Source organism: Eleutherodactylus coqui, chromosome 12 (assembly GCF_035609145.1).
Source record: "Eleutherodactylus coqui strain aEleCoq1 chromosome 12, aEleCoq1.hap1, whole genome shotgun sequence".
Lineage (NCBI taxonomy): Eukaryota > Metazoa > Chordata > Amphibia > Anura > Eleutherodactylidae > Eleutherodactylus > Eleutherodactylus coqui.
The window spans coordinates 72797163-72823604 of record NC_089848.1 but is presented as its reverse complement, the minus strand read 5'-3'; the positions used below and the strand labels follow the sequence as shown (position 1 = coordinate 72823604).

The window sequence follows — 26442 nt, the reverse complement described above, 5'->3', positions numbered from 1 at the left end:
ATGCGTACATGCGGCAACAGCGTCTGCCCTCACGTGTCTGCCCATTTGTGTAGGCATAGCTTATGATCTTCACCTCCTTCCCCTCTGCCTCGCTGCACATCATGGCACAGCGGAGGTGCACCTGCGCATCACCAAATAAATCTGTCTTGTCATGCTCCATAGAGAATTCTATAAATTTTCGGGATAAAACATTGCTTGTGTCCTTCCTCAAGATGCAAGCTATCTTCCTGTCAAATTTCATAATTATCGCTTCAGCGGTTTATAATAATAATAATTTTTATTTGTATACCGTCAACTTATTCCGCAGTGCTTTCAGGCATGGCAGAAAACAGACAATAAAACAAATTACATGTGGTATACAATCAGTTTGAAACAAAGGGGTGGAGGCGGTAAGGAGGTACAGGGGTAGAGATCATATGCGATAGGCAGGGTGGAAGGTGTGGGGAGCCATGGGGAGGGGCAGGGGGACTAGGTCAGGAGATTTGGTATGCCTCCCTGAAGAGGTGCATTTTTAGGGTGTTTTGGGGATTGTCCAGATGTCTTACGATAAAGTGTTCCAGAGAATCAGTGTTGCTCTGGTGAAGTCCTGGAGGCGAGCATGTGAGGTTCATATGAGAGGGGTATTTAGTATGAGTGTGTTAGTAGATCAGAATGTGCGGGCTGCGTAGTGTACGGACAGAAGGGAAATGATGTACAGTGCTGCAGCGCCATGGAGAGCTTTGTGGGTGAGGATAAGGAGTTTAAAGTTCATTTTGTAGTGGATGGGCAGCCAATGTAGCAACTGGCATAGTGCAGAGGCGTCTGAGAAATGTCTGGATAGAAGAATGAGCATAGCTGCCACATTTAGTATGGATTCGAGAGGGGAGAGTCTGGTGCGGGGGAGGCCAATGAGCAGCGAGTTGCAGTAGTTGAGTCAGGAATGGATGAGGGCAACAGTGAGTGTCTTTAGCGTGTCTGTGGTGAGGAACGATCGGATTTTAGCAATATTTCTGAGGTGCAGGCGGCATGATAAAGCCAGAGATTGGATGTGGGGGGTAAATGAGATGTCAGAGTTCAGTTAGACTCCAAAGCAGCTTGCGTGCTGTCTGGGGGTTATGGTGGTGCCAGATACTGATATGGAGATGTTGGGGGGCAGGTTAGCTGGTTGAGGGCGGAAAGACAAGGAGGTCAGTTTTTGAGAGGTTAAGTTTGAGAAAGAGGGAGGACATGGTGTTAGAGACAGCAGACAGACAGTCGGTGATGTTTTGGATGAAGGGTGCAGAGATGTCGCAGGAAAAGGGGGAATAACTGGGTGTCGTCAGCATAGAGGTGATATTAGAGGTCGAATTTGTGAATGGTTTGTCCAATTGGGGCTGTGTAGATGGAGAAAAGGAGGGGACCAAGGATCGAGCCCTGCGGGACCCTGACAGCGAGAGGACGTGGAAAGGAGATAGAGCCAGCGATGGCGATGCTCAAAAAGTGGCCAGAGAGGTAGGAGGAGAACCATGAAAGAGCGGTGTCCTTTAGGCCAATAGAGCAGAGCATAGTGAGAAGGAGGTCATGGTCGACAGTGTCAAACGCAGCGGAGAGGTCAAGAACAATTAGTAGGGAGTAGTCGCCCCTCGACTTTGCCATCATCAGGTCGTTTAAAACTTTTGTGAAGGTGGTTTTGGTTGAGTGTAGAGGGCAGAAACCAGACTGGAGGGGGTCGAGGACGGAGTTATCAGAGAGAAAGCATTTGAGGTGAGAATAGACTAGGCATTCTAATAATTTGGAGATGAAGGGGAGATTTGAGATGGGTCGGTAGTTGGCAGCGTTTGTTGGGTCAAGGGTCAGTTTCTTTAGTAGGGGGGATATGATGGAGTGTTTGAAGGAGTAGGGGAAAATACCAGAGGTCAGGGAGAGGTTGAAAATGGTGGTGAGGTGGCAGAGGTGTAACTTGAAGCTCTTGGGCCCCAATGCAAAACCTGTAACAGGGCCCCCAACTCTCATGATCCATTCATAGTACTAGGCTCTCTATATGGAGAAGAAAGGCCTTAAGGGCCCTCTAAGGCTCCTGGACCTGGGTGCAACCGCATCCCCTGCATCCCCTATAGTTATGCCAGTCTGAGGTGGGTAACGACAGCCGGGATTTAGCTGTGAAAAGGTAACAGACAGACTAAGGATATACTCATTTTAAAATTAAACAACTATAAATTAGAATTTTTTTTAGCATTTTATCAGTAATAATTAAAAAAATTGGATATTAAAAGTCAGTGAAAAAAGATATAAAAAATAGCCATATATATCACAGGAAAATAAATGCAGCAAAAATAATTTAGGAAAAAAAATAGGGCAGTAAAACCAACCATGGGTAAAATTCCTAAAAAGTGTCTGGTCCTTAAGGGTTAAGGTTAAGATGAACCTCTCTCTAAAAATATTTTTTTTCTCCAATCCTCTCTTGATGAAATTTAAGTTCTTGTGAAAAATTCACAACTTAAAGGAGATGTCCCGCGCCGAAACGGGTTTTTTTTTTTTTAAACCCCCCCCCCCCCGTTCGGCGCGAGACAACCCCGATGCAGGGGTTAAAAAAACCACCCGCACAGCGCTTACCTGAATCCCGGCGGTCCGGCGTCTTCATACTCACCTGCTGAAGATGGCCGCCGGGATCCTCTATCTTCATGGACCGCAGGGCTTCTGTGCGGTCCATTGCCGATTCCAGCCTCCTGATTGGCTGGAATCGGCACGTGACGGGGCGGAGCTACACGGAGCTACACGGAGCCCCATAGAGAAGAGGAGAAGACCCGGACTGCGCAAGCGCGGCTAATTTGGCCATCGGAGGGCGAAAATTAGTCGGCACCATGGAGACGAGGACGCCAGCAACGGAGCAGGTAAGTATAAAACTTTTTATAACTTCTGTATGGCTCATAATTAATGCACAATGTACATTACAAAGTGCATTAATATGGCCATACAGAAGTGTACAGACCCACTTGCTGCCTCGGGACATCTCCTTTAATATTTAAACTTACTTAAGACTTTCGGAAACCAAAGATGTAGACTGAAAATAGTGCTGCAGTGTCTGAGGAGCGAACCCTTAGCCTAGAGACAGTGGGGTACAGTTTGAGACTTGTCACGGGCTCTACCATCCCCCACCCTGAGGGTAGCATGGGCCCCGGCCAAGGAACCGAGGGAAGGCCTTTCAAAGGGGTAATCCAATACATTGTTTACCTTAACAGTCTCTTGTTATGGGTGATGCCTTTGTTTCTTCCTCTGCGGTGAATCCAGGTGTTGGAATAAATGATCCACCCTCACAGGGCTAGTTTAAATAGCAAAGCCAGGAACGGTCGGCATTGCTTCTTTACTTGCAGAAACTTATTTACAGTCCAATAACGATATCAACTCACGCCAGCAGGTAAATTAGTGCAAAAATTGCCAAGTGGTGCGACAGGGAGGAAATCACAGATGCACAGAGGAATCTACAGTCCTAGTTATCTGCAGGGCTCTGTTCCCAGTACAAAACTCCTTTCTCTCTCTCGCTAACTCGCTACCGGTCACACTCATGTTGGGCAGACGCTCCACACTGCAATAGTGGTTCCACTTGCTCTCCATTCAACAGTGGTTTAGAACACCACTGGCATCTCCTGGGTACAGCTGCCCCAGGGAATGCTGGGGATACCTCTCAGCCACTTCCATTCCTAGCCACCCAGAGCTGAAGGTGTCTGTGTGGCTCACTTGCAGCTCAGACTTACACAGACTGACTGCCAGACCGGAACGGCCTCTCTTGCAAACACCTTGCATTCATACATATAAAGCACGATCACGTGACAAACAACAAGATACATTTCTCAGACATCCTCGCATTACCAGACAGTTAACTCATTCAGTGCTGCAGAAGTGCAATACACATCATGTTCATGCAACATGAAAGACACTGACAACACATGGGCACGAGAAAAATGCATTCTTACATTATGGAGGAGCTCCGTTAACTCCAGGCCACTACAGTGCGGTGCCACATATTAGCCAGCTCAGGATGGTGTTCATATTTGCAAGTGCATAATTAATTAAAGAAATAGTTTATTATTATTATTACTTGCAGGCGAGCAGTCTTGGTCCAGTCCATTCCAGATCTAAAAATTAAAGGGCCGCTCCAGAGAAAAGACATTTTTCCAACCCTACACCCCTCGCCTGATTATGTGCCACACCCCTATGTATACTGCACTCACACGCACTGCAGCCTCCTGTCTCATATTTATCAGACACCATCTTAGGGTTTCCTCATATGGGCGTATTTGTTTGTGCTTTTTTGCGCGGAAAATGTTTGCATGCTAAACACACAGAATAGAACCCTTAGATTTCCATTGGTTTGTTCTCACGAGCGCGTTTTGCATGCATGGTATAAAGTACAACCTGCTTTATCTCTCTGCTTTTGCGCAGCATAAGTCCCATAGATGTCTATGGGAGGTGCGCAAATACGCAAGGGGAAGGGTGTGACACTGCACATAATGTGGGGGAAAGAACATAACTGGACCTCATTAGGTTTAAATAGCCATCTAATCCATGAAAAGAGTGCGTCACGCGCATGTGTAAACGGGCCTTGCATGCGCAAAAAGTACAGTAATATATGCTGACACATGCGCAAATATACCTCCTCAAGCCTTGTTTATGCACAAATACGCTGCTCTGTGGCGAGTGTGTTTGCGCATAGCCTCGTATGAAGCCACCCTTAATTTTAGATTGCTCCCAACTTTCTCATTCTCTATGCTGTACTAGAATCCCATGATGCATCAGTACAACATCACAAGTCAAGCTAGAGCCAGTACCATCTCCGTCTGCTGGGAGGACAATGTAGTTATCATTACTTTCCATATTCACCTAATTAAGCTAAAGACCATAAGGGCATGTTCACATGTTGGAAGCTGGCATGGTTTTTTTTAGTGTGGATGCTGCCTCTATAACTGTGGCATAAACACACTGTTAAGTGGATCCACGTTAAGAAGTGAAATTAACTTTAATTTTTTTTCCTATAGCATGACTTGAAATCAGTGACAGAAAAAGCTGAATTGCCATTCAAATTAATGGAATTTAGATTTGGGACGGATTTTAGCATGTAATCAGTGCCAAAATCCACCTTGTGAGAATACAGTCAGGGAAGATGAACTGTCATCTTCTTCCACAGGGGCCGTGCAGTGCAGAGTGTTACTGCAGCAGAAATGCAGTTCTAAGCTCTCACTCACGACCTGAAGGTTGCAAGATCAATCCCCGCATGGTTCAGGTAGCCGGCTCAAGGTTGACACAGCCTTATATCCTTCTCAGGTCGGTAAAATGAGTACCCAGCTTGCTGGGGGGTAATAAATAAATTACCTGAAAGCGCTGCGGAATAAGTTGGCGCCATACAAAAAACAAATCCCTTCCCTCCCTTTCTTCATTATAATTGTGTGATAACTGTGATAGGCGGTAATTAAACCGCTACCCCATGAAGAGCCTGTTTGGCAGGGGTGTAACTATAGAGGATGCAGGGGATGCGGTTGCACCCGGGCCCAGGAGTCTTATGGGGCCCATAAGGCCTCTCTTCTCCATATAGGGAGCCCAGTACTATGAGTAAAGTATTATAGTTGAGGGCCTCGTTACAGGTTTTGCATTGGGGCCCAGGAGCTCAAGTTACGCCTCTGCTGTTTGGTATAGTCCATGTAATATCAAACAGGAGTTTTGGTATCTGAAAAAGTGACTTCTTGAGAAAATATAAATGCAAGTAAATCTCAAATGGTCACAAGAGGATCAGATGTTCTGAACTCCGGAAATCTTCAGAAAATTTCAGAGAGAAAGGAATATCTAAACAAGGTAATACTAGCTGACTTATATACTCTAGGGGAGTAGTTACATAATGAATAAAAAAAATAATATTTGTAGTATCCCTTTAAACTTTGACTTATATAAATAGCGTATTTTTTGCTTATATACCGTATTTTTCGCTCTATAAGGCGCATCTGATGATAAGACGCACCCAGGTTTTAGAGGAGGAAAATAGGGAAAAAAATATTTTGAACTCACTCAGGGACTTAAGGTGACAGGGCAGGGGATAGTACAGGGCGACAGAGGACCACTATAACTCCTTTCTCTTCCGCAGCAGGAGCAGCGGAGCTCTGCAACAGCGGCATGGTTGGCGGGAGTAAGCTGATTGGTGGAAGTGGGGGAGCGAGAGCAGTTCCCGCCGGCGCTCACCATCAATCAGTGGTATGTATGGCCAGAAAAAAGGTAATTGGTGGAGGCAGGGGAGCAGCGGCAGCTCCCGCTGGCACTCACCATCAATCAGCAGTATGTACGGCCAGGAGTAAGCTGATTGGTGGAGGCAGGGGAGCAGCAGCGTTCCCGCTGGCGTTCACCATCAATCAGCGGTATGTACGGCCAGGAGTAAGCTGATTGGTGGAGGCAGGGGAGCAGCAGAGGTTTCTGTCGGCGCTCACCCTCAATCAGCGGTATGTACGGCCAGGAGTAAGCTGATTGGTGGAGGCAGGGGAGCAGCAGCGGTTTCTGTCGGCGCTCACCCTCAATCAGCGGTATGTACGGCCAGGAGTAAGCTGATTGGTGGAGGCAGGGGAGCAGCAGAGGTTTCTGTCGGCGCTCACCCTCAATCAGCGGTACAGTGTGCAAAAATGGGAAGAAGTTTTCAATACGTAATTTTCAGTGACAAGCTGGCGGGATGTAGTGGCTGCTTCACTCTAATATACTTGTACATCTGGTATCTGTAAGGGGTGAGTTTTAAGAACCACTTCTAAAAGTACTGCAACCCCGGTTACAAGATATGTATCAGACATTAACTGCATTATTGCGCATTGGATTGTTATTCTTTCTCAGTGAGGTCAACTGAGACTGATATAATGTTATAACATGTTAAAATATGTGCTAACTTGTTTCTTTATTCACAGGTATTGATAATGATGGTGTTAATGATGATGACTGCCAGCACTATATAATATTGTGTAAAGGACCTGTGATCACATGACCAGAGCTGCAGATCATACAGTTCAGCCTATTACCCCCCAATGTTGATCCAGAGGAAGGCAAACAAAACCCCCAATGAGGTAGAAGCCAATTTTCCCCATTTAAGGAAAAAAAAACCTTTCTGACTCCAATCTGGCAATCTGAATATTCTCTGTATCAACAACTCTTTTTGTAATTTGGACAGGCGAAGAAGCTGCTGCTGGACACGTCTGACCTGCACCCAGACATTTCTGGTGGCAATGTATCTTCCAGAGAACAAATAATTCAGCATGTTAAGATCCAACATGCTTGATCCTTCTTTCTCCTAAGAGCGGGTACCAAGGGACTATTGAACTGCCCCATACAGTAAATTTTTAGCTGTTCTGCCAAAATTGGCGGGCTTGTCTTCCATAGGTCTAACGTGTACTTTATGACCCAAGGGGACAGTTAATTCATTTTTGACCCCCTGTTGATCAAAATGTAGCAATGTGTGTTGGAAGAAGACTAAAGCTTTACTAGACACTCAGTGTTAGAATGTCCTGTATTATTATAGATCATAGGATGGTTTAATGGTATCATTTGGGTAACTTAAAGACCATATGATGACTTTTGCTGTTGGGTGGTTAGATACTTTATTCAGAATCGATACTTTAAATGGGTTGTCTTATCAGAGACAACTCCTTTAAGATGCAGTTGTGATTCAATCAGCGGATCGTCCTTGGTCCTACTCCTGACACCCCCTAGAAAGCAGATGAGATCACTTGGGAAAATCACATCCAGTCAGGTATTTCCCCTGCAGAGGCCGCTATGGAGGAAATGTAATACTTTATGGCAGCTAATCAAATGAACGGTTGTCCATGTAATGCTAGAATGTGTGAAGTCCGAGAGGTATTCTTATAGAGAAGCTTTCCATTGTGGCTTATAGAGAGGGTCACCTCTATGATGTCCATCGGGTAATTTGGATGGGTATAACCTAGCCCTCCTAGATGTTTTGCCGACCTGTGATATGGACCATGCAGGTGTTTTGGGGAGGCTAATGAGACACAAAAGCCCGCATGTTTTTATCAGCTGAGCCAGTCTTCCTCTTATCTCCAGCTGTAAGGAGTTTCCTTGAAGCTTTTCTCCTCCTTCATCTTCGGTGTCTGGAGGTAGATCTAACGGATGAAGCCAGACTTAAGATCTTGGATCTGCACACCTGGACTCCAGGATCAATGGAAAAGCAGGTACCTGAGGCTCTCCTGCGTGTGCAGAATTTTAATAGATGTATTCCCAGGGGATTCTCTGATGTGACCGGGATATTCTTCAGTTTTTTACTGCATGTTTCGTATTTTCTATTGTGAGGTGCTATACAGTATGAGGTCAGTATGCATAGGATCAGGGACAACTTGCTGATCGCTGGGGGTCTCACTGCTAAGACCTCTGCCAATCTCAAGAATGGGGGTTCCATGTTCCCCATTCTCACTGCAGGGTTATTGCACTGCTTGCAGCGAGCAGGAGACTGAATGAAGTGCTGGTCATGCAAGCACACCAGCACTTTATTCACTTTCAATGGGACTGGCAAGATACCTGAGGTATTTCCATCAGTCCTATTGAGATGAATGGAGCGCAGACCATGCATGTGCGGCCAGCGCTCCATTCAGAGTGACATCACTGCGAGGGGAAAACCTACCCTTGCAGTGACAGAAGAGCGGGACATAGGAGTCCTGTTTTCGGGAGCAGCAGGGCTCTCAGTGGTGAGACCTCCACCGATCAGCAAGTTATCCCTGATCTTGTGAATAACTTGGGGATAACTTGAAATTCTGGTGCAACCAATTTAAGTATTACGGAGGATGGGGGAAGGCTCAGGGGCTTTATAGACATTGTTACTTTCAAGAAACATTCCAACATATGTATTACTATGTTGGTCTTAGCATCACCCATGATAGGTTTAGATATCCTGAACATATTATCACTCATGGTTGGCTCATTTACGTCATTAAAGGGACCCTGTCACCTTGGAACAGCACTATAAACTAAGTTACGGTGCTGTTCCAGGAGGTGATGGGGAGTCGGAGAATGTAATTTCTAAACTCACACGCTCTTCCGTTCCCCACTGAGGATCACTCGCGGTCTTAACTTCTGCCTCTTTTCAGATCGCTGTGCACATACTCTTCCGTAGACCCGCTCTGAGGACATTGGCGGGTGAGAAGTTTAACTGGGGTAGCATACCTGTCAAACTATAACATAGGTGTCCGAAGGTGAGCTCAGGGAGGACAGACACTTCCCATGGAGCAGAAGGGTGGACTTCTATGGGACAGTACCAATGGTCTAAAAAGAGTCAGAGTTTTAGACCATTCGCGACCTTCAGCAGGAAACAGTGTGAGAACAAGAGAGCAGAGAAGTATAAAAATTATATTTCCCAGCTACCTGTTATCTCTCAGAACAGCATCATAATTTAGTCTATGGCGCTTTTCCAACGTAACAGGTTCCCTTTAATGAACACACTAAAGTTCCTCACTTTATGTACTGTGATTAAATTTTTGGGTTGTAAAGAAAAGACGTGGCTTACTTCATTGGAGAATTTTTTAAAATTAATACATATTTAATTATCAATATAGAGTTAACACATCTAGCAATTTACAGGTAACACAATTGTAATAAACATAACGCCATGACTAATGTGCTGTCAGTAGGAACCAGAATAAGACTTTGAGGTCACAACAACAGTAGCAAAGCGATAACAACACTGTCCCGACAAGTTATCTCTGAAAATATATACTCTCACTAATATATACATTTATTCATAAAATAAATAGTCATAAAAAAATCATCCAACTTAAGAAATACAAAAAAAAGTCATGACCTAATTTGTACATAGCTTTGGATCGTAATATTACACATTACACGTGCATCATGGAAGAAGGAGGGCGACAGGTTTACAGTGAAAGGCTGGGTTCTCAATCACGGCTGGAACAAAACAGTTAAGTAGAACACGAGTTGTTGTGGTGAACTCAATCTGATGACCATTCGCTGTCAGAATGGTCATGTATGGATGACAAGCTCCATCCTCACAGGTCATTGACCTGATTTACATCCATTGACCAAGACCATTGACTTTTTTTCATCTGTTGTCAAGAACTTCTTTTCATTTGTCAAGGACTCAGGTGATTTCGTTGTCTCCAAGACGTGGAATCTTTGACGTTCTTTAACATGTCACCAAGATCTTCCAGATCTTGGTCTATCATTAAGTTCTTGCTGGTCCTTGAAGAGCCAACTACACGCTGCCTATTACACTCTCCTATTAATACGCTCCCTGTTCTCCAGTGAATTTAAGACCTTTCTATAAACTGCAACAAAAAAATTATCGGAAGATGAATTAGTACAAAACTTCACATCTTATTTTTTTTATCTTAAAAAACTATCATCTAAACAATTTCTTTCATAGAAAGAAAACAAATATATTTGTATAGTTATTATAAGGTGGATAGCAGCATTGTAAGGGAAGAAGAAACCATTTTGATTAGTGCTTTCTGCGTTCCAACCAAACCTTCCCCCTTGGCATCCGTCCATGCCCTCCAGTTCTGGTCATATCAGCCACAATCGATTCCTCATCACTATGTTGGAGTAGACTTTTTTGGCTTGCTACAATTAAACATGGGTCGAAATCTATAGCAAGAAAGTTTTAAATACTTTTTTTTAAACCATTAGGTTCATCCATTGCACGCATTCAATGGAGAGGCTATGAAATTAGGTGCTAAACCAGAAACAGCAGAAGAAGACAAAGAAGAGAAGGATGAGGTGATGAAAAAAACACATAGATGTAGTACTGTCAAGAGGGACCACACAAGACTGATGAAGGTTTTGGTATTGGAGATACAGCGCACTCATGTTGTCAGAGCATTGGTATTATCTAGTCTGGTGGAAGGAGAATATAATGAAAAGTAGCTGAGCTTGTTAAGTGCAGATTTCACTATAACTATCCGGTTATTGCTCAGGAGACAAGTTGTCTGGCATTGACAACAGGAGAACTTTGCCTGATGTGACCAACAGTGTCTATGATACCAAATGGGCCCAATTAGTTCCATTAGTTGGAACATTTCTGGATGTGATTTACCATTTTACTTGGCCAATAGCCATTAAGGACACTTTACTCTCCACAATGACCATGTTAGTATTTCAATGCAACAAAATTAATTTTGTAAGGATGGAGAGCCATTTGCATGCAAAAATACTACATGCCTGCCCTCTTAGAATGGCCATAGCCATGAAAAATGTTGGCTTGTGATATTTCATGATTATGTCTATTGCCAGCTTTACTCAATGATTTGGAAATTCTCTTATGTAGGCTGGATGTACCTGACTGTCTGCAACATATGTGTCTCTACTCAGCAGAACTTCCCGCCCATGGGAGACGGACCGTCGTGTTATAATTAGGATACAAATATGGCAGCTTAGGCAGAACATGGCTGTATCATTCAAACATGCTTTATCTACTTCTAGAGATTGTAACATGTTCTCGGCATTATAGAAGACAGGCAGTGTTTTTGTGCTACAGTAGAAAAATTGGATCTGGAATGTTAAATTCATAGACTCCACTCTTATCCATCAGGGTTGAACCTTTTCTAATAAACCGTAACTACCAGTTGAAAGTAGATTCTGATGTGATATTACATCTACGTTCCGCTTCATGGTAACTTGTTAGAACGCTTGTATTGATCAGCATTGCGTATCAACAATGAGTTTCAAAATATTTCCACTTAAGTGAAAGGCTACTCTCCAGGGGCATCTTGAGCCTTCCAAGACGCTGTAGGACACTAAGTCAAACAGTTTTAAGGTCTCTGTCATATTGAAAGGACTCACTGAGCCAAACCTGGACAACACAGTCTTCAGTTTATGGTTTGGAAGAAGTCTTATCAATGAATCCTTATTTATTTGCATGTGTGGACGTCATAGACCCTTATGCATTCCTGACAGCTGACATAGCAACACCAATGAAAGATGCAATGACATTTTTCTTTTCTTTTCTCAGTCCTTGTGTTGTGTCCTCGTCCACAGCACAAAAGATCGCACCCATCTATCCCATGAGAGGTGACATTGCATATCCTGTCTCGTGTTCCAAAAGATCCAGTCTCAGGGTTAGGCTCACAAAAGTTGGGAGAGCTCTCGTAGTAAATGAGATCCCTCTCGGTTGGTGGCTTGAAGAAAGTATATTTTGGACGAAGGGTCTCAACCCAACCGCGCGATTCACGATGCTTCTCCACAACCATCTCAGAAGCACTGTCGTACTTGTCCTTGAGATAGTCTCCAATCATTCTAAAATCTGGTTGTGACCACCAACATGTTTTCACCTCACAGCTTCCAGACAGTCCATGACATTTACATTTGAGGTGTCTGTGGTCTGTGATGGACTGTAAAAGAAAAAAAAAAACAAGATCTTTAGCCATCCATATTATGACTAACAATTAATGCATCAATACAGAGAAAGAATTAATTAACAACTTACAAAGCTGTTCAAACTCTATTTTAGAATTGGAGGTTTTCAAAATCAGAACATAAACTCTCTGGACGGGTAGATTTTTATCAATGACTCTTATGTAAAAGTGCGTTTAGACGGAACGATTATCGTTCCAAAAAAAAAAAAAATCGCTGGATGGTTCGAATTGTAATGATAATCATTCAGTATACACACAGCCAATGTATCGGGGATCGAACCTGGGACCTCCTGCGCTCTGGTAAGCAGCTTTCTCCATTGAGTTATCCAACCCTTGGACAGTTCCCTTTCTGAAACTTGGCCTTGTTCCTGTGCCTCTGATCCAGTTCATGTTTTGGTTGTACCCTACCTGCTAATTGGACTTCCTATAAAAGCCTGGCCCTTCCTGATACCGACTTCTGGCTTCCCTTCTAACAACGCTACCTACCTCCTCCATTTGAATTGCAACACAAGACCTTATGATACTGACTTCTGGTTTTCCTTCTGACTACGCTACCCGCCTACTCCATTTGTACCTCGACACAAGACCACCTATAGCTGACTCCTGGCTCTACCCTGACTACTCTTCAGACCTGCAGCTGTTACACCTCAGGCACCAACCTAGTGCCTGAAACCGCTACACAATGATCGAACAATGAGCCATAATTTGTTCACTTATCGTTCATTTCATGCAAGTATGAAAATCATCATTGGTTCGTTTGCTTATCATTCGGTTCAAATACTGATCATTTATTCGTTCTCATTTACTTATACAGTGAATGTGAACCAATGAATGATTTTATGAGCAATCGATTTATCTGCTTACACAAACAGGCTGCACAAGCAAAAGAATGAACACTCAATCATCACTCGCTCGTGTGAACGACAAATCGTTACATGTAAAAGCAGTCTAGGTTTTACTTGGAATTGTGCAGGACGTCATCGGAGGTTTAAGAAAGAAATCCTACAGACGATGATGTAATAATTCTGTTTCAGGTAGTTTAGACCAATGTTTCTCAATGTTCCTAAGCCAAGTCTTCCCTACTGAAACAAATTACATCAAAGTACCCCAAGCAGGGCCATAACTATAGGGGATGCGGTTGCACCAGGGCCCAGGAGCCTTAGGGGCCCATAAGGCCTCTCTTCTCCATATAGGGAGCCCAGTACTATGAATAAAGTATTATAGTTGGGGGCCCTATTACAGGTTTTGCATTGGGGCCCAGAAGCTTCAAGCTATGTCTCTGTGCAGCATGGTTTAGGTATGGGTATGGGTACGGGTACAGATACAGATAGAGGGGGGGGGGGAGCTCACGTTTTGCTTCAGGGCCCCGAGCCTTTACGCCCCTGACCCCAAGGCATCATACACTGTCCTGCCTATTAAATGACAGCAGAGCACAATGCTCTAAAGACCCCTTGAAGCTCTAGAGACATGACTTGTACCCCCCCCCCCCCCAACCAAAGCTATAGACTTGTAGGATGACACTGACACTACGGCTTCATGTATCAGTTGTTCAAAAGCTTAAAAATGCCTCAACGACACTAAAAAAATTAGTTATTAAGATGCGCCATATTCATCAATGTATTGGTGCAACCACCATGTACAAGGTACGGAGGATAGACTCATGCCATGTACAAGCACTGTAGTGTTTCAAAAACTTTTCCCAAATACAGTGGGGCCTTTTTGGGGCATTAAAAACGTTGGACTTTCCTTAAAAGAGAAAACTCTAAAGTAAAATAAAAGCATATGTATTTACCGTTCTCCCTGCTTCATTGTTGTGTCTGTTCATTGCTGAGCGAGCGTCTGGTCTGTTCTCTCGAGCATCTGCAAATTCTCGAGACACCATACTTCCAAAGTCCATGTCTTCACTGCAGCCGCCCCATTTCCAGCCTTCACCCGGGGGACCCTTGTGATGATTGTCACATCCGCAGATAGTGGCAGATCCTTCAGCACAGGCTCTGGTGACAGCAAACGCTACTCCGGCTGAGGCGATGGCGTGAACAAAGGCCGACTCTCGTGTCGCTGGAAATGAATAGAGGGAAAGTGTTAGATTGTAGATCGGTTGATGGAGATAATACGAGACAAGTAAGCCAAAGTACATGATGGGAAATGTAGAGCTGGGAGCTTCTCTGACGTAGTATCATAGATGATACTTATGTCTGTGTCTACGTGAGTATCTATGTAAGTATCTATCACAATGTCTTGAAGAATGAGCATCCAAGTGTCTATTTCTAGGTCTATAGGAAAGGTAATGAAAGTGAGTGTCCATAAGTACCCATGTGTCTATGTGAGTGCCTATATTCTAAGTGAGTGTCTAGGCATCTGTGAGGGTCTATGAGTTTATGGGAATGTCTTTATGTCTGGGAGTATCTATGTATGTTTGTGTCTAAAGGCATCACCCAAATTATCACTGGAAACAGCGAATTTGGGCAGTAGTCATCCCGTGTACAAGTAGTCATCGACAGGGCACTCACCTAAAAGCCAAGCGACTGTCGGGCCGTATAAACAGGAGTCGCTCAATCTTTGAGCAACTGCTTGTTTACTGTGAATGGAGGTAGACGGGCCGGAACAATCGCCATCCATTCCGCCTTCATTCACAGAACAACTAGCGCTCCTGTGTGAAAGGAAGGAGCAACAGTCGTGGGACCGCGGTCAGCCACAAACGTGTCCAAAGATCGTTCTTGTAACAGAATATTAAAGGGGTTGTACCAGAATTTCATGTTATTCCCTATCCAAAGGATCAGGGATAACTTGCTAATTGGTGGAGGTCTCACTGTTGAGCCCCCCGCCGATCTCGAGAATGAGACTCCCATGTCCTGTTCTTGTGTCACTGTGGGGGTTGCTTCTCCCGTCGTGGTGACGTTGCTCTGAATGGAGCACTGGCCACACATGCGGAGTCAGCACTCCATTCATTTCCATTGATAGTCAACGGAGCCCTTCATTCAGTCTCCTCCTCACCGTAGGGGAGGAGGTCTGCAGTGACCTTATAGTGAGGAGGACGGGGGACATGGGGCCCTTACTCTTAAGATTAGGGGGTGTAAGCGGTGATACCCCCACCAATCACCAAGTTGTCCCCTCCCCTGTAGATAGGGGATAACTTGAAATTCTGGTAAACCCCTTTAAATGAATGTATACATGTCTACTGAGTATCTATGTGTCTTCTATGTGAGTGACCATGTGAGTTAGGGTAGCTTTGCACAGTCATATTTGTGCATGCAAAATTTTCGTGCGCAATATGCAAAGCATAGAACTCATTAATTTGAATGAATTCGTTCATTTAAAGGGCATTTCATGCATGCAGAAAAAAGAACCTGTAGCATGCTCTATTTTTGTGCGCATTGGCACAGCAAAGGTCCCAATAGATGTCATATCCACACTCGATGCAAACACAAATGTGCAATACGCTGCGCAATTCTATGAAAAAAAGGACACACCTGCACCTCATTCTCTATTTAAATCAGGGCATGTTCGTCTGCTGTGCCCTGCATGGGCAAAAAATACATTAAAATGTGCCGAGACCTTGTTAATAGAGCAAATACGTTGCACCGAAGTGTGTACAATTGCGCACACGTCCGTTTGAAGCCGCCCTAAACCTCTCTCATTTGGCCCAGGCTCTTCACTCCTGCGAGCTGGCACAGTATCCGCAGTACATAGTGTATGTCAGTACTATTACATTCATTAACTTGTCTTACTTTCCGCCCGCAGCTCAGGACTCTATTTGTTTTCTAACAACAGAACATAGAGCAAGCACTAAAAATACCGTTACCCTGAGCTGAACTCGCAAAGTTTCCGGATCATTTCTGTCACCAGTAAATCTGCCAGGCTCTTCCCCATAATGAAGTTATCAAGCCAAGTTATAGCGGCTGCCAGGTATACACTAGAACCGCGATGTCTCCCGGGGACAGGCTGCAACATGCTGAGGACAGAGCGGCCCGGACCTGGGGGTCCAGAGCTCAGACCCCCTATAATTAAAGGGTGTGAGGAGCTTTATGACCGATACCAAGGATAATATATCTGCGACTGGTTACTACCATGAAATAAACATAGGGCAGTGCACAATGCTGTGGGGTTAAGATTTCTCCGCATATCATTTCTATTAGGTTTTTTTTGGGTGGGGGTCGGGGGTCGGGGGGGGGGGGGGGGGCACTTGTCAAAAGCCACTGAATTTTATGCATTTTTATAAGCATTTTTGCGTGGATTTTTTTGTCTATACATTTTTTGCATGTGTTTTTCTATTTCAATACAGAATCCCATGAAGCCAACTGCATGAACAAAAAGCATCAATAACCCACAGAAAGCAGTAAAAGTAAAGAAAGACAACACAAACGAACAAACTTTGGTGCATTTTGTATCCCAGGATTGGCTTTGAGTTAACATTTGGCCGCAGCGTTTTCTTTTCATTTACAAAATTTGGAAAAAAGGGTTCAACTAAAGCAGCGTTTTCCAAAAAAAAACCTAAAATAATGGAAACCACCCTAAAAATTCCTTCCAGAGGAGGTCAGAGCCCAAGTATCTTATAATATATACCTGTAAACGTAGAGACACACATAGCGGATCCTAAGATATGGCCATTATGCAAAGTAACAGTTTTACCTGCAAAAGCCTGGAAACCTCAGTGAGGAATCCGTTCTACAGGTCATGTGCACCTTATAAGCCAATTATATGATATGTAGGACTGCATAGTTGTCATGTGACCAGTAGCGTGGACTCCTATCCACCTATCGACACAATCTGCATGGTAGCAGTTCCAATTTCTATGTCTGATCTCTTCCCTAAGGCAAATACTAGAATGAAGCCCCTACCTCTTACCGATACGGGCAGAAGATTTTCCATTGTTGGTCATTGATATGATCTTGCCATTTAATCAGCTGTCAGAGCAAAACCACATATAAACGATATTCACAGATCTGGGGCAAACCGTCTTGTCTGTGATACCAGAAGGAGTCGGGCTCAATGAAAACTGATGTGTCGACCCTATACGGACATTTATAGTCCGCTCTAATTGAATCTATTTTATGAAATCTAAGTAGCAACGATGCAAGAAAAAAGTCATCACCGATGGTTCACAACTGAGGAAGACGAGGGGTAAAAAGGTCTCAAATTCCATCCCTTGATCAATAGAATATCTGCCTGTGACAAGTGAAAATTGGAAGAAAAGTCGAGGGACAATAGGACTGCACCAGGCCCACCTGAGGACTGAATGGGAGGTTGTGTTTGAGAGGTCTGATCACATGTGACAATTCCCCTTAACCCTGCCCGACCGGTATGGCAAATCGTCCTTATTACCTGCTGGGAGAATGAATCCCCCTTTGTGTTGGCACTGTCACGCCACATTAAATGCACAATGGCCCCAGATATTTTATATGAAATTCACCCTCAGCAGTGATTAGCAAGGACCAACTAAGTCATAGCAACCTAGAACTATGCATTGGAAGGGCCTCGTTGTCGGCCAAAAGGGAAATCCCTATTGAAATGGTTTAATAAAACAATCTAAAGGGCGTGTGAATTGTGGGCGAGCGTTCTCACTTTTTTCTCTTTGGCTTAATCTCATGGTCTCTAAGATATTGTGCTTGCGGCATATCTCAGCAGGGAGTGGACCAGGGTCTCCCGTCAACTTCTTTTACAGAAACTTTTTCATAAAATGCTGGTGCCATCGCCTCCCGCAGAAAAGAGAAACACGTATTTATCAAAAGAAGAGCCCTCCGAACACATCCTGAACGGTAACCATTCCTCTTCTGCAGGTCACAGGTCGTAACCTGGATTCTGAGGTCATCTGTTCAGCTCCCGCTGAAACTTCCAAAGTGCCACCTTCATGCAATGAACTCTGGAGGGAAAATTTGAAGCTTCGAGCCTCTGCATGACTGGTTAAATAAAATCTCACATGGTCCGACCGTGAATGAATCATCTGCTGTTTCATCTGACCATATAGGGTGGTTTCAAATCTGCGTCGGGGGGTTTTAGTTTTCGAACGGAGTAAGATAGGGGAATCCCTGGGCTGAATGGCTCTGTCTTATAATGTAACCGAACAAACCCCATTGACTATAATGAGGTCCGTTCACGTCCTGCAACGCTCTCCAGCTTTTAGCATGCTGCGCTTTTTCTCCCTATATTTTGTGCCGGATCCGCGACACCCTTATTTTATTTGTAATTACACTATATAGAACTAGTAATACAGTGGAATTCTGTGGCGTTGCTATGGGGGTCACAGCGATTGAGGTAGTGCCTAGCCCCATAGGCCCCTATCACCATTTGTTTACTCTCCCCTAAATGATGATGGGGCAGAGTGCTTTGATGAGTGAAAGAGGAAATAGGAAGATATAGCCAGGGCAACACTGGAGCCTGGAGAGGTAAGAAACTGGACCCCAAGTATGTAGCAGTAACCCTTACATTGCTCCAGACCACTAGGGATCTTAAGATGAACCATTAGACTACAAAAGACCACAAGGGGGGGCAAACTCAAGTTTTGCACCAGACCCATAACCCTTTAGTTAAATTCCTGTGTCTGAAGTATTTGTTTGACATTCTGATGGACAAAAATAAAGATCATTAAATTCATCCACATCCGCAAACAATCATTTCTGCTTTACCTTGTAATCAACCTCTTTATCTTGAGAATGCTACTAACATCACTGAAAAAAATATTAATGTAATTACACTGTGATCAGACATGAGATCCACACACCTTATACTACAGAAACAGCTATTCCTCTATTACTGCTGACAACCAGCCCCTATATCATGTCTGAGAGGTAGTCACAGCCCCGCCCCCTGTTACTGACATCACTGATATAATATAATTACATTGTGATCAGACATGAGATCCACACACCTTATACTACAGTAACAGCTATTCATCTATTACTGCTGACAACCAGCCTCTATATCATGTGTGAGAGGTAGTCACAGCCCCGCCCCCTGTTACTGACATCACTGATATAATTACACTGTGATCAGACATGAGATCCACACACCTTATACTACAGTAACAGCTATTCATCTATTACTGCTGACAACCAGCCTCTATATCATGTCTGAGAGGTAGTCACAGCCCCGCCCCCTGTTACTGACATCACTGATATAATATAATTACATTGTGATCAGACATGAGATCCACACACCTTATACTTCAGTAACAGCTATTCATCTATTACTGCTGACAACCAGCCTCTATATCATGTCTGAGAGGTAGTCACAGCCCCGCCCCCTGTTACTGACATCACTGATATAATATAATTACATTGTGATCAGACATGAGATCCGCACACCTTATACTACAGTAACAGCTATTCATCTATTACTGCTGACAACCAGCCTCTATATCATGTCTGAGAGGTAGTCACAGCCCCGCCCCCTGTTACTGACATCACTGATATAATATAATTACACTGTGATCAGACATGTGATCCACACACCTTATACTACAGTAACAGCTATTCATCTATTATTACTGACAACCAGCCTCTATATCATGTCTGAGAGGTAGTCACAGCCCCGCCCCTTGTTACTGACATCACTGATATAATATAATTACATTGTGATCAGACATGAGATCCACACACCTTATACTACAGTAACAGCTATTCCTCTATTACTACTGACAACCAGCCTCTATATCATGTCTGAGAGGTAGTCACAGCCCCGCCCCCTGTTACTGACATCACTGATATAATTACATTGTGATCAGACATGAGATCCACACACCTTATACTACAGTAACAGCTATTCCTCTATTACTACTGACAACCAGCCTCTATATCATGTCTGAGAGGTAGTCACAGCCCCGCCCCCTGTTACTGACATCACTGATATAATATAATTACATTGTGATCAGACATGAGATCCACACACCTTATACTACAGTAACAGCTATTCATCTATTACTACTGACAACCAGCCTCTATATCATGTCTGAGAGGTAGTCACAGCCCCGCCCCCTGTTACTGACATCACTGATATAATATAATTACATTGTGATCAGACATGAGATCCGCACACCTTATACTACAGTAACAGCTATTCATCTATTACTGCTGACAACCAGCCTCTATATCATGTCTGAGAGGTAGTCACAGCCCCGCCCCCTGTTACTGACATCACTGATATAATATAATTACACTGTGATCAGACATGAGATCCACACGCCTTATACTACAGTAACAGCTATTCATCTATTACTGCTGACAGCTAGCCTCTATATCATGTCTGAGAGGTAGTCACAGCCCCGCCCCCTGTTACTGACATCACTGATATAATATAATTACATTGTGATCAGACATGAGATCCACACACCTTATACTACAGTAACAGCTATTCATCTATTACTGCTGACCACCAGCCTCTATATCATGTCTGAGAGGTAGTCACAGCCCCGCCCCCTGTTACTGACATCACTGATATAATATAATTACACTGTGATCAGACATGAGATCCACACACCTTATACTACAGTAACAGCTATTCATCTATTACTACTGACAACCAGCCTCTATATCATGTCTGAGAGGTAGTCACAGCCCCGCCCCCTGTTACTGACATCACAGATATAATATAATTACATTGTGATCAGACATGAGATCCACACACCTTATACTACAGTAACAGCTATTCATCTATTACTGCTGACAACCAGCCTCTATATCATGTCTGAGAGGTAGTCACAGCCCCGCCCCCTGTTACTGACATCACTGATATAATATAATTACACTGTGATCAGACATGAGATCCACACACCTTATACTACAGTAACAGCTATTCATCTATTACTGCTGACAACCAGCCTCTATATCATGTCTGAGAGGTAGTCACAGCCCCGCCCCCTGTTACTGACATCACTGATATAATATAATTACACTGTGATCAGACATGAGATCCACACACCTTATACTACAGTAACAGCTATTCATCTATTACTGCTGACAACCAGCCTCTATATCATGTCTGAGAGGTAGTCACAGCCCCGCCCCCTGTTACTGACATCACAGATATAATATAATTACATTGTGATCAGACATGAGATCCACACATCTTATACTAGTACTACAGTATGTAATTTACGTATTTAGCAACATAGTACAGTAGTACCTTGGGTTACGAGTGCCTCAGCTTGCAAGCTTCTTGACTTGCTAGAAGGCTCTCTCCCAAATTTTTTCTCACAAGTCAAGAAGCTCGCAAGCTGAGGCTTGGGGGGTATGGGGTCTAATACTCTCCCACCACCGGCATTCCGGCTCTCACAATGGTCTATGGCACTGCTGCAGGCTGCCGCGTCCTCCTCCACGGCCAACAGAGCATTTCTTCCTGGAAGCGGGGCTTGAATACCCCGCCTCCAGCAAGCTAATGTTCTGATTGGTTAGTCCAGTGCCGCGTCAGCCAATGAAAGCTGGCGCTGGATTAACCAATCACAGCCATTCATTGATGAATCCTGTAGGAGGCAAAGACGTTATTGATGCCCTAAAGCTCCAGTGACAAAGGCAGTCCAAATGCCCCTCAACTACAAGTGGCCAATGAAGTTTTCTGGCAATGCACAGATGAGGGAAGATGACTTCTATGCACTGCAGGTGCCTCAGGGGCGTACCAAGCCTCTTTTGGAATGGCCCTGGGGTGCTTGGGTAGCCTGGATATACCACAATGCAAAGTTGTAATGTCCACTAACATCCCTAAAAGTTCTAATGGTACCCGCAATAGTGGATCTATGAATATTGCTCACCTGGGGTCTGCCTCCTTATGGCTGTCCTTTCTGGAGCTCCCTACCTAATGATGACTAATATTGATGTGTTACCTGTATGACATATTTGACTCCTGTTTTCGTTTGCTGTAGTGTTTTCTCCATTGCCTTACATGTTAAGTCACAGCATGCAGTTAGAAGTTCTGAAAGAATGACTGAGTAGAGTTGAAGGCAGATTTGCCCACCGGTAGTCCTGTGACAGGCATATTGCTTCAGGTCTGCTGATAACTTAAAGTAGTTTTCCGAGTTGTAAAACTTCTATAAATCCAGCTCCCCGTGCAGTAAAATAGCAAATAAACATATATTCACCTCTCCCTGCTCCCGTTGTGTTCTGCTCCCCGCCTGGGTCTCCCCTCTGACGTCCCGTAAACCAATCGGGACTGCAGCCTATAAACAAACACAGGCGCAGAGGACCGAGCAGTGCTGCGGGAAATAGCGGGAGCAGGGAGAGGTGAATATATGCTTATTTGTTATTTAACTAGATGGGGAGCTGAATTTACAGAAATGCTACAACTCAGAAAACCCCTTTAAGGCAACATGCTGAGCTGTTTGATGGTTTAAAAAAGTTAAATTGAAGATGTGGCCGACCCCGTTCATCAAAATAATTGGTGTTTCTGTGTGTTTTCTTTGCGCCGGCGGGGAAGCGGTTATGTCTATCCTTGTTTACTTATTATGGTCCCTGCAGTGTTTGCACTGAAGTTCAATATTTTTGAAATGCAAATGAAGCAACATAGCAAATAATCACGATTAAAAGTTTTCTATCATTTTGTGTCTACAGCTCCTACACAGGCCTAAATGTCTCCATGAAAACACAACAAGCTAATCCAGTGGAACCTGTTGCCGCAGACTTATTGCCCTCTCTACGTGTCCTCTACTTCCTGCTCACCTCTCTAATGTGTGTTAGTAAGAAATAGGGGACTGAGGGAAGGTATTATGACTGCTAGAGGATGTCATCAACCCAAGAAGAACTGTCCATGTGTTGCTGACTCCACACCTGTGTTATGGAGGGTTAATGACAGCTATAGGAAATGATAAACAGTATTTAAGAGAATTGGAAATTATCACCCAACACATGTCGGAAGGTTATGGTATGCTTAACTTATTAGCTGGAACAACATTTTAATTCACTTTTGCTCTCACTAGATCAATAAAAATTAAACAATTTACCAACTTACTTGCCCCTCCAATAAACCTATCAACTAACCCATGCAAATATACAGGCTATAAACTTACTATCTGTAACAATAAACCAACCAACCTTCCAAGCTACCATCCTACATTCACTGCCAAAAAGTGACAAACCAACCAATTAACCCAGTTACTAATCTGTTTTCTGTACAAGCAAGCTATTCACACAGTAACCACCTATCAACTATCCAGGCTACTAATGTACCTGCTAAACCAAATCAACCAACCAAAGTTACCACCAACCTTTTCTACAAATAAACCAATTGCCAAATAATGCATCGGCCTACTGTGTGACTAACTGAGCTACCAACCCGAAATCCGGCCATGCAAATTAGATATGAGACCAAACTGTAAGATTGGACCAAACAAGGATCTGCCATGCTTTACCTTAACCTGTCAACTACTCTCTCCTTAAGTAACAAGTATTTATGCTTGGCCAATATGAGGTCCTGGAGGAGTCATGGGAGATCTAAAGTGAATTGGAACCTAACTTCTGAAGAACAAACCAATCATCAAACCAAGCAAACAGCCTACAGGATGTGAAAAAACTATTAACCTACTAAGCAGCCTGCCAAGACAATCAACTGCCTATTCAAACCAATCATCAATTAAAATGCATACAACTATAAACCAAGCAACTAAACACCGGGAAACGCATTAACTTACAATCTTGCTGGCAATGGGGAGGTCAAGTAATGTCTTCACTATTAGAAAATAAACAGATTGGATCATCGATTTTTCCATGCGGCTGTCGGCTCCTTACTACAAAGGGGTACCCAAAAGAAACAGGATTCTTCTTCTGGGCGGGGTGTTACTCGTACCGGCTTGTGTTCCTTGGTAAATGTCTGCGGAACCCTTCTGAGATGTTATTGGGGAAAGTTGCTTTCAGCTCCAGTGATTTTTTGTTCTTTGAGTTGTTCAGTTTTTCGACTATTTTGTGACGGCTAATTCATACGAACAACGTGCAGCTGGGAAACTTTTGTTTACTTTTTGGAAAAAAAGCAACAGATACGGTAACACCAGGGGTGTAACTATAGGGGATGTAGGGGATGCGGTTGCACCCGGGCCCAGGAGCCTTAGGGGGCCCATAAGGCTTCTCTTCTCCATATAGGGAGCCCAGTACTATGAATAAAGCATTATAGTTGGGGGCCCTGTTACAGGTATTGCATTGGGGCCCACGGGCTTCAAGTTACGCCTCTGGGTAACACGAATGCTACAAAGAGCCTATAAACACTGCCATTCATAAAACACAAACTTACACATGGTTCTTCCGTTTCAATTGAGGTGAAATGTTACGATTAAAGATGAGCGATCATGCTCATTTATGGCTGATGCTCGAGCGAGCATCAGTCTTTTCAAGTAACTGATTACTCATCTGAGCACCATGCGAGTGGGCGGCGGAGAGGAGAGAGAGATCTCTCTCACTCTCCCCCCCCCCGTTCGCCGCCGCTGCCTCCTGCCCCCCGCATGGTGCTCGGACGAGTAATCAGTTACTTGAAAAGACTGATGCTCGCTCGAGCATCAGCCTTAAACGAGCGTGCTCGCTCATCTCTAGTTACGATGTATGGAAAAAGTGTTCCAATTTGTGGCAAACGGGTGACTAGCTATTCCACCTTGGAACCTTCTCACACGGTGCTGAGTTTTGAGCTATTTTGTACGAAAAACGGTAGGACACCCTTGCCTCGCCCTCCGTATTTCCCCGATCTCTCTCCGACTTTTTTTTCTTCTTCTTCGGATTAAAAGAAACCTCAAAGGAAAACATTTTGCTGATGTTGAAGAGGTGAAACAAAAAACGGCACAAGTACTAAAAGACATAATTAAAGGGGTTGTCCCGCGCCGAAACGGGTTTTTTTTTTTTCAACCCCCCCCCCCCGTTCGGCGCGAGACAACCCCGATGCAGGGACCTAAAGAAAGCTTACCGGAGCGCTTACCTTAATCCCCGCGCTCCGGTGACTTCTATACTTACCGGTGAAGATGGCCGCCGGGATCCTCTTCCTCCGTGGACCGCAGCTCTTCTGTGCGGTCCATTGCCGATTCCAGCCTCCTGATTGGCTGGAATCAGCACGTGACGGGGCGGAGCTACACGGAGCCCCATAGAGAACAGGAGAAGACCTGGACTGCGCAAGCGCGGCTAATTTGGCCATCGGAGGGCGAAAATTAGTCGGCTCCATGGGAACGAGGACGCTAGCAACGGAGCAGGTAAGTATAAAACTTTTGATAACTTCTGTATGGCTCATAATTAATGCACAATGTATATTACAAAGTGCATTAATATGGCCATACAGAAGTGTATAGACCCACTTGCTGCCGCGGGACAACCCCTTTAACACCGAGTTTAAAAAATGCTTTGAGCAGTGGGAAAAAAAAGTTTGGACAAATGTGCTGCTTCAGATGGAGAGGACTTGGAAGAAAACTGAAGTCTCAAAATGTACAAACTAATTGATTAATTTTAACAAATGAATTCCTGCTCCTTTTGGTTCCCCCTCCCATGTCTCACTTTTGAGATCCCACTATATAAATGTCTACATTTGGAGCTACAGTTGATTTATGGCGCCTATTACATGTGAGTTCCTTCCAATGATCGATGTCCTGGACCTTTTTCTCCTTGTGTCTCTCTGTAATAACAATCAATGGAAAATGCCACCTGCAGAGTGACTTCGGCCGCAGTGGGTCAAGACACATCCAAAGCCACCAAGACTGCTGTTCTTATTGTCCTCTAATGGATTCTTCTCAGTCCCAATAAATGCATGGCACCAGATAGTCTACATACAGAGATACAAAACACTACTGGAGTCGAGAAAGTAGGAGAATATCTAAAAGTTTCAGAGAACCTTATGTAAGACTAAACAACACAAAGAACCCACAAAAACAAAAAAGTTGTTGTTGACTACAGAAGAGATTTTGTGACATTTAGCAGTGAAATGCGCTGGATTGTGGCTTCTCCCTTCTGATTAAATATTCTCACAGGGACAACTCGATTAGCGGCGGTAATGAGCTGTGACTAATATTATAACACAAGCACAAAAAGTCTCAAAATAAAGGCATTGAGGAATATTCGGAGGTAACAGGCGGCTCATTCTCCAGCGCCCTGGACCCTTGATCCGTAGACTAGTGTAAGGGGCACAAGTCACTGATAGTGGGGGG

At 44.0% G+C, this 26442-nt stretch overlaps 1 protein-coding gene across 1 annotated transcript in view; it reads right to left on the bottom strand.

The window, feature by feature from the left end:
• Nucleotides 1-9699: 9699 nt before the first annotated feature.
• WNT3A (Wnt family member 3A) overlaps nt 9700-26442 on the bottom strand; it is an 81827-nt gene continuing 65084 nt past the window's right edge. The window contains exons 3-4 of the mRNA XM_066585557.1: nt 14146-14411; nt 9700-12329 (exon numbers count right to left, since the gene is read on the bottom strand). Of these exons, the coding sequence (XP_066441654.1) occupies nt 11850-12329; nt 14146-14411 (746 nt within the window). The 3' untranslated portion in view covers nt 9700-11849. The remainder of the gene's footprint in view (nt 12330-14145; nt 14412-26442) is intronic.